General features: G+C 37.8%; 1 protein-coding gene across 5 annotated transcripts; it reads left to right on the top strand.

Moving 5' to 3' along the window:
- Window positions 1-4078: 4078 nt before the first annotated feature.
- On the top strand, window positions 4079-9055 carry GAPT (GRB2 binding adaptor protein, transmembrane). 5 transcript variants are annotated; one of them, XM_031035764.2, is made up of 4 exons: window positions 4079-4236; window positions 4713-4767; window positions 6750-6814; window positions 7241-9055. In XM_031035764.2, the coding sequence occupies exon 4, from the start codon at window positions 7252-7254 to the stop codon at window positions 8107-8109; it is 858 nt and encodes a 285-aa protein (XP_030891624.1). In that variant the 5' UTR covers window positions 4079-4236; window positions 4713-4767; window positions 6750-6814; window positions 7241-7251; the 3' UTR covers window positions 8110-9055. The 5 variants fall into 5 exon arrangements, with proteins under 5 accessions (XP_030891624.1, XP_081682966.1, XP_081682970.1 ...); XM_081826840.1 differs by having other exon boundaries at window positions 4663-4767; XM_081826844.1 differs by lacking the exon at window positions 6750-6814.
- The last annotated feature ends 325 nt before the right edge of the window (window positions 9056-9380 follow it).

Here is a 9380-nt window from a genome sequence, read left to right as displayed (position 1 = left end):
CTGAACTCTAGTTCCAACATCTTACTAATGTCCTTATTGATTAGGTCCCTGGCAGATGGTACAGCCTCTTGTTATTTTTTTTGAGGTGATTTTTTCCGTCTTATCATTTTGTCCAGAGGAGAATAGATGAATGAGAGAACAAAATGCTAACAGGGTAACAATGACCCCAGAAAAATATTCTCTAAACAAATCAGAAGAGACCTGAAATGGGGGGAAAAGAAAGGGAAAGAAAGAAAAAAAACAGAAAAAGAAAAAAGATAAAGATAAAAAAAAGAAGAATATGATCACATATGATCAAGCTGGTTAATAGATGAGTACCACACACTAGATTTGGGGCGTATTTTGGTCTTTAGAAGAAACTGCCTCCCAAAATTTTAAAGAAAGAAAAGCTTAGATATGTACAAAAATAAGGGTAAATACGATGGAGGGATGGAATGTGAATGTAATGATGAAAATTATAAAAGATTTTATAAAAGGAATTGATAAGAAGTTGGTTGAAAAAAGAAAGAAGAGAAATTAAAAAAAAAAGAAGGGAGAGAATGTGATCAGGCAGGAGACTAGAACAAAGGCATACAGTAGAGATTTAGGGTATATTTTGGTCTGTTAGAAGAAACTGTATCCCAAAATTGTAAAGAGAGAACAACGTATATAGATATGCCAAAAATAAGGTTAACTACTATGAAGGGATAGAATATGACTCTAAAAATGAAAAATAAAAAAGATTTTTAAAAAAGGGATTGATAAGATGTTGGTTGAAAAAGGGAAAAAGAAAAATTCAAAAAAAAAAAGAAGGAAAAGAAAAAAAAGAAAATTAAAAAAAATTAACTTTGAAAGATTAAGGAATCAGGGGGGAAAGAAGCCATGAATTCTATGTGCAGTATTCCCCTAGCACTGGAGTTCTGCCATTCTCATTGATCAGTAAATTTGGTCTTGGCTGGCTGTTCTCGCTGATCTTCTGGGGGAGGGGCCTGTTGCCGTGGTTCTGAAACATCTTTGCCGGAGGTGGAATTGCCTCACCCTTGCTGGGTCCTGGCTAAGTAATCTGCTCGGGTTTGTTCTCGGGAGCTTTTGTTCCATGCAAGCTTTTTGTACAGCTTTGGAGGACGAGAGTGAGAATGGTGGCCTCCCAATCTCTGCCCCGGAGGAGCTGACAACTTGGGGCCCCACTCCTCAGTGAGCCCCCAGAGAAAAGCAGTCAATCACTCCCCTCTCCCCGGTCTCCAGCCGCACTCCATGCTCACCCAGCCTGTGACTGAATGTTTCTATATCTGTCTCATGACCCTGTTTGGAGTCTCCAAACCCAGCAGATGCCTGCAGGAAGGAAGGGGAGTCTCCTGGATCTGCCACTTGTTGGATCCCTGCTGGAGGAGCAGTGGCCCGACTGTGCTGTGGATCACGGTTTATGGCAACCCCAAGCTGAGAGCCTGCTCCTCAACTTCGTCTCTGCAGCCAGCTTCCCTGCTCCCATACCTGGGAGCTTTGCCTCAGTCAGGCACCCCTGGTCTTTCTGTGACCCTGAGGGTCCTGAGACCACACTGTCCCAGCGAGGGTTTCACCCCCCGCTTAGCCACTGGAGCGATGTCCCTCAGCGGAGCCGACTTCTAAAAGTTCCGATTTTGTGCTCCGCGGCTCTATCATTTGCCAGAAGCGGCCGACAGAGGCCCCTCCCCCGCCGTCTCTCTTCCCGAATATCGCCTCAGATTCACTTCTCCAAACATCCTACCTTCCAGAAAGTGGTCGCTTTTCTGTTCAGAGAGTTGCTGCTATTCTTTTCATCTATCTCCTGTTGAGTTTGTAGGTGTTCAGAATGGTTTGATCCCTATCTAGCTGAATTCCTGGGACCAGACGAAATTTAGGTTTTCTACTCCTCCACCAATAAATAAAAATCTTTAAAAAATAAAAGAAGTGACCTATTATTCATTCCCAACTTCTTTTAATTAAGACAATTTTCATATAGTGCACAAATCTTAAATGGAGACCTTGATGAATGGTTATACATAACCAGTGCAAATATCAAGATATAGAACATTTCTGGCATCTGAGAAGTCTCCCTCATGCACCTTTCAGTGTATAGTAATAATCCCCATTTTTCTGATGTCTACCATCATGTGTTCATAGATAAGCTTCCCATGATTTGAGAATGGAACCCTACAGTTTGTACTCTTTTGTGCATAGCTTGTTAAAGTCTATATTATGTTTGTGAGATCCATTTATTTTGTAATTTATCAGTATTTCAGATTTTTGCATGGATTTATCATGTTCTATTTACCCATTTAGTTGTTGAGGGACCTTTGGAATGTTTCTAGAGCTTTGAGGTATTATGAATTAAAGCAGTTATAAACAGAAATGGCCTCCTTTTCTGTTGAGTATATACCTAGGAGTGAAACTCTTGAGCATTTTTTTTTTCTTTCTGTATTGGTTTTTTTGTTTGTTTTTAAGCCCTGGACCATAGTCTAACTTTTCTAAGTTGCCCAATGAACCATAACAATGTAACTCTCTTTAGGCATGACACATATTCCAAGGGGGCAGATTTTGCAGCTTAAAATGGAACACCAGTAGTGTACTATTTTTCATGGTCCATTCCTCACAGCACTTCATAAGCTCCTTCACTCTCGGGTTTTTGCCTGGAACCTTTCTATTCTGCCTTGATTAACTCCTTTTTATTCCATGAGGCTTAGCTCAAGTCTTGCCTTCCCTGACCATTCTGAACTGGATGCCTCTTTTCCTTATTCCCACTCTCATCTGTGTATAACTATGTCTTTCTTAGCCCTTACCTCCTTGATCTGAAATGATCTGTGTGTACGGCAGCCTCTTTCAGTAGGCTTTAAGTGCTACAAGGGAGTTTGTTCATTATTGCATCCCCATTGCTTAGCACAATACCTGGCAGAATGTCCATGCCCAACCTGTATTGACAGCCTTGTTCTTCTAACATCTGGTTCGTGTTTCAGTAATGAAATCTTCTTCTTTTAAATCATTTGATTCAAAGAAAGTCCCCTGGGGTTGAAAAAGTTCCAATACAATGTAAAAGGGAAACTTCCCAATGCTTTATGATCTCATCTTTTTCATTCAGCCTTTTCTATTTTTTTTTTTTTTTAATCCGTGGAGTTGGTCTCTGAGAAATGCTGTTAAATAAGGGTTCTACGTTGGAAACCTCTTAATTCACTGAAGTGAGACAGCCAAGTGCAGTAGTTTAGCACACAGGTGCTGGAGGCACACTGCCAGGCCACACTGGGCGGGGGATTCTTTACCCCTCTGCTTCCAGTTCATCCCCTGTGACACAGGACGAATCACAGCCCTCTCCCACAGGTTGTTGTCAGGATTTACCAAGTAGTACACAAAGCAGTTAGAAGACCTAGTGAGTGCCCAGAATATGCTGGCTTCTGTTATTAAACAAAGTGAAACAGTTTTTCTTTCTACCTACTAGAAGATCACAGAAATGTCACAGTCAAGTTGAATATACTTTGGGAGATTACTGCCTTATCAACTTAAAGGAATATTAACATTTTCTGAACCAAAATTGGGACACTGGTTTGACAAGTGAAAACATAACCTGGGCACTGGGACATAGTATTTGAAATGAAGACTGTTTTAGCAATCCTACCAGCAAACAAATAAATAAGACCTCCAAGTAACTACATTTCAGAATCTTTCTTCTTAAAAAATTTTAAGTGCAAGTGAAATAACTTTTATTGATTCTGAAGTGAGGACTGCAAATATTTTGTGAATAAAAAAGCATCTGGGCTCCATGCATCATTTTCTGATATAGTTGGAGAATTATTGGTAAGAATGAAGGGCTGGGCTTCCTTTTTCAAAAACTCATGCCATTTATCTTAATTCTGGTACATCTGATAAGAACTTCTTCTACAACGAACCATGAGAGACGATGGACTCTGAAAAACAAACAGGGTTCTAGAGGGGAGGGGGGTGGGAGGATGGGTTAGCCTGGTGGTGGGTATTGAGGAGGGCACATTCTGCATGGAGCACTGGGTGTTATGCACAAACAATGAATCATGGAACACTACATCAAAAACTAATGATGTAATGTATGGGGATTAACATAAGAATAAAAAAAAAGAAAAAAATAAAAAAAAAAAAGAACTTCCTCTACAACCAGGAAACTTTGCAAGTATGAAATAATCTGAAAGAAGAGGGTAAAAAAAAGGAACACTAAAAAGAGGAACACTAAAGCAGGTTTAACCAAAAGAATAGAGGAGAGTTTGGCTCAACAGTCTCAAGGTAAGTGAGAACCTGATTTAAGGCATGTGGCTAATGAAAAACTGTAAGGAACAAGTTCATTTTAAATAATGATTTTTTTTATGTTATCAGACATAGTTTTTAGGTGGCCTTTGGTGGCAGTAGGGGGAAAAATCAGTTTACAAACTGAGGGTGATGTTAATCTGTCTTTACCAGTATATATGCTTACACATTAAGATTAGGCTTTGCTATTGTCTTGTTTCCAAACAGAAGGGCAGTATTCTGCCTTTGAAGATTCCAGCAGTCTATCAATCTTTTGTGATTTTAAGACAAATGAATAATTGTTAGTGTGTTGGAACTGTTTCCTAGAACAGGAACAGCCTTCTTGCAGATTGGACAAAATGAGACTTATTGGGGTGTTAAGCCAGCTTTGAAGGGCTCTTGTTTAACATACGGTTTTCATTCTAGTAGGTCTTTCCATTTTGCCTCTCAGAGTTTTTCCTATTAAGTTGTTTTAGAGCAAAGAAAAGGATGCATTTCTTCTCTTCTAAGAAGTCTTCTTGTATTATCTCAGTAAGTACTTCTTTGACAGTTTTACTATTTGGAATGTTCTGGATTGTCTACATAGAACAACATAAATGGTAAAAATAAATTCTCATCTTGGAAATTGAGAGGGCAATCTGTTACCTAATCCTCAGCAATAGTCAGCCTTCCCCACTTTTGTTGCAAGCCTAGAATTTTAAAAAGGTGATTAATTTTAATCTATATTTGAAATTCAGTTCAAATATGCTACCAAATTTCTACTTAAATGAGTAATGACTTATACCATAAATTATCTTACCTACAATCAGTTCTTACCTGTTTTAGAAAGGAAATGAGGTCCTAATGGGGGTTAAAGTCATTTGCCAGATATTTGCCTTTGGACACAGCATCATGTCTGGTCTTTATAAAGGAGGGAACCTACAAAGGTTCCAAAGAAATTAATAGATGTCTAGATCTGGGATGTCTGTCCCTACAGTTTTATCAAATAAATTTTATAAACGTTAACTGCATTTCATATGTAATTTGGTGTTTTGTGTGAAATGCCAAAATGAAAATTTTCACAGGATATATTCCAACCTTGAACAAATTTAGAACAGTTGACTGTCATGTGTGAACACTCACTGAAAGAGAGCTCAGCTTTGTGGGGTTATTTTTTCCCTGTTTATTGTTGCCACTGTTATCTTAATGCTGTTTGCTCCATTCATTAACAGATATTTAAGAAAGTAGCTCTTCTGTGTCTAGCACTGGTTTTGGTAATATAAAGATAAATAAGAACTCCGTCCCTCAAGAAGCTCAGAGCAAATCGAGCTATAAAAATTTAGTAATAGATGTTCCTGATAGCCATTTATTGAATTTTGGTTAAGAATAGTATTTTGGGGCAAATTTTACTTGAATCTTGATTCAGTCACTTCTTAGTTACTCAAGTAGTTAAATTCTTTAATCCTCTCCTTACTTTTCTCCAAAATAGGCATAACTATAGTATCTAATTCATATGGCATCTGTAGGATCAAATGAGATCATCCATGTAAAAGTTTTTAGAAGCTGATCCAAAATAAGATCTTAACTAAATATTATCAATGGTGACATTCAATAGATGATGATAATCACCCCACAAGCACTATTAACAATATTGGATGACTATAGTTAACAACACTGTATTGTATATTTGAAGGTTGCTAAGAGAGTAAATCTTAAAAGTTATTATGGGAAGAAAAAAATTGTACCTATGTGAGGTGATGGTCATCAACTAAATTTAATGTGGCCATCATTTCACAATATGTATTCATGTTGTATTTCACATATGTATTCATGTGTCAAATAATCATGCTGTATACGTAGAACTGATACAATGTGTATCAATTATATATCTCAATAAAACTAGAAACAGCAACAACAGTGAAAATGGTATTAGATGTAACTATTTCTGTGTCTAGGCTGAAAACATACAGTAATAATGTTTTGTTAATAAAATCATAATACACTGCTCAGTCTGGTTGAATATTTTTCATTTCTCTCCTCTGCTGTTTTAAAGCCTTGGTGGAAAACATTCTGAAATTATCTTAATTGGAAAGTTGTTTGCTGGAAGTTGTGAGAACACTAGTGATAGAAAGCCTTTCAAAGTTTGTTTTGGATATTTTGTGTTAGGTCAAAGAGCTGTTTTCTTCTAAGTGTAAACTATTCCCTTTAGGGGTGTCTGGGTGGCTCAGTTGGTTAAGCATCTGCCTTTGGCTTAGTTCATGATCCCAGGGTCCTGGGAATGAGCTTTGCATCAGGCTCCATGCTCAGTGGGGAGTCTGCTTCTCCCTCTCCCCCTCCCACTTGTTTTCTCTCTTGCTATCTCTCTCTCTCTCAAATAAATAAAATCTTAAAGCAAAACAAAAAATCTATACCCTTTAGAAGGACATATCTTAAGTTTTTAAATGATTTAAGCAATTAGATGCTGAGATTTGGAGTCATTTGTTTCTTGACTCCCTTATTTAATAAATATCAATTGAATTTCTTTTCTGCACTAGGTACTGTGCTATTCTCTAGGAATATACACATGAAAAGACCTGATCCCTGCCCACCATTTAACCAGGTAGGAAGACACACAATTCCCTATAACTTAGGCTGTCAAGCTATAATAGAGAATGGACTCATTAATAGGGGAATACAGAGGAAGGAATGATTTGGAAAAGGCCTCACAGAGGAGGTGATAAATAATGGAAATTATTGCACAGGTGTACTCTTGTCCCTTCCTCTTGTTGCATTCAAAGCATTGTCTTTCACTTTAAAATTATTAGCCTTATTGTCAAAATCCATGTTGAAATCTAATTGATAAAACCACTCAGGCTTGAGCAGGTAAAAGTTCTTCTCTTTTTCTCTTCTCGCAACAACTGGTACTGTATTCTCTTTTGAGGCAGGAACTCACTAAATGATGGTGCTTAATATATTGGTAGATATTGACAATTTTTCTATTATGCTATGTAATAAATATGTAATTAATTTGTTTTTTAATTTATAGGAGGTGTCTGGATGGCAGATCATTCAACCCTCTCTTTCTTGAGTTGTCTGCTCTGCCATTATCTTCCACTCATTTTTGCTTCGTCTTGTGATTCATTGATAGAAAGTGAAGTGAAGTCAATTAAAATCCCCCCCGACACGGTGCAATTATACATTAAGGATTGTAATGTAAAAAGCATCACATACAACGAGAAGGATCGTCCAAAGCTAAGTTTATTCAATCTCTCCTCTAATTGTATCAGGACTTTACCAAATGATGTTCTTCCACATCTGAAAGAGAAATGCCTAAAAGAGCTTCCAGGATTACTTTTTAACAAAACCCTAAAAGGAATTACATTTGTCTGCACCTGTGAATTCATTAAGGGCTCCCCCATATCACTAAACAACAGTGCTTGTGCAGAAATGTTGAAAAGCTGTGGAAATACATCAGTGGCCACTTCAATAGGAATTTCCCTTCTTTTCCTTTTGTTGATCTGTGGGATTGGGTGTGTTTGGTGGTGGAAACATGGTAATCCAGTGCAATTTACCTTGCCAAAGTTCTTGCAAAGGAGAAGCAGCAGGAGAAAAGACTATACTAAAACACTCTCAAGTCTCCTCGCTATCAGCTCAAGAAATAAAATCTCAGTTCAGAACCAAGACTGCAGATCTTCTGGGAGAGGGACTAACACACATGGCAGCTATGAAAATGTGGAAAGTGGTGCTCCCAAACCTAAAGAAGAAACTGATAAAGAGCTATATGAGAACATTCAGCAGACCAATTTTGAGGAGCATATCTATGGAAATGAGACACCATCCCAATATAACTTCCAGAAGCCTAGTACTTCTGAAGTCTCTCAAGATGAAGACATATATATTCTTCCAGATTCATAATAACTTTTGAAAATATCGGGTTTAGTTACCAGAGGATAAATAGTCACTGGGACTTGTATTTTACTGATGTCATTGTTAATCATGTTCTTTGGATGAAACTCAATGATCTTTCATCTGTCTCCACCCTGCTGAACCTTCTGTCTGTGTATCACTGCAGTTTAAATCCTCTTCACTCACCTTTCCCTAGATTAATTCTACATTATGTTATATTGATTCTTCCTTCTAAATGTTACCTGTTACCTTTTTCTCTTATTTCTATCTCCACCATCTTTTTCTGGCTCAAGATTGTGTCAGTTTTCTAACTTGTCTTTCTGGCTCCAGTTTCTGCACATTCAGTCAGTTCCCATGATGCTGCCAAATTTACCTTCAGAAAATATTCCCGATGCCACACCACTCCTTTGCTTAAGACCTCTTAATGGCTCCTCTTTGCAAAAGACATACTACTTATAATTCTAACTCCAGAATTTAGGATTTCCCACACTTGGTTCCAGTTTACTTTTCCAGTGACTTCTACTAATTTCTCACTCCTCTGTTTTCATCAGAATCATCTGAAAACCTGCCAGACTCATCCCTCCTCCTTGGCTTTGCTTGTCTGCCCCATTTCAAGCCTGCCCCAGATGGCAACTTCTTCCACAAGTCTTCTGAATTATTCCAAACCTACCTTTACCTTTTCCTTTTCTGATCACCTGTAGATTTTGCTGCGTGTTTAATTCTCTGGGCATTTAAACATCTGAATGTTTTCTATGGCATTTTATGATTTAATGTCATATGAGAATGTCTTAAATTCCTTGCTAAATAACAAGGAAGTGCCTCATCTTCATATTTTAGCTCCACTGCCTAGACCATCATATGAGGCATTTGGTATTGTTTAATTGACAAATAATTAAATTGTACATTTTGCTCACTAGTTTTGAGAAAAATTTAATAAATTCATCCATTCAAGAAATATTTATGAAGTACCTTCTATCTACTTTTACTCTGTCCATGGCGGGAGTAAAACAGCAAAAAGAAAGACATGGACCCTGAACGCATGTTGTCTGGCAGGAAAGAAAAGACAATAAATAAACAAATACTGTGCTACTTCTTTATGTATTCTATCTTACCCCTGAACTCAGCCTTTTATATGCTGCTCTGAATTGCTCCGGCGGAGGCTCTGCAGACCACGTTTTTCCTTTGCCAAGTGGGTCCATATTAGGCTCTTGTTCATAAGGAGCAGTGTGGAAGATGTAGGCAAGAGGAACTGAAAGGGACTTGCTCTTTCTCACCTCCTT

The sequence above is a fragment of the Leptonychotes weddellii genome, chromosome 7 (assembly GCF_054177405.1).
Source record: "Leptonychotes weddellii isolate Sample4059 chromosome 7, ASM5417740v2, whole genome shotgun sequence".
NCBI lineage: Eukaryota > Metazoa > Chordata > Mammalia > Carnivora > Phocidae > Leptonychotes > Leptonychotes weddellii.
The sequence above is the reverse complement of the archived record's forward strand: the minus strand, read 5'-3'. Positions and strand labels throughout refer to the sequence as shown.

Bases quoted from the DNA above. Each gene is read 5' to 3' on its own strand.
- GAPT (XM_081826844.1), top strand. From the start codon at position 7,252: ATGGCAGATCATTCAACCCTCTCTTTCTTGAGTTGTCTGCTCTGCCAT.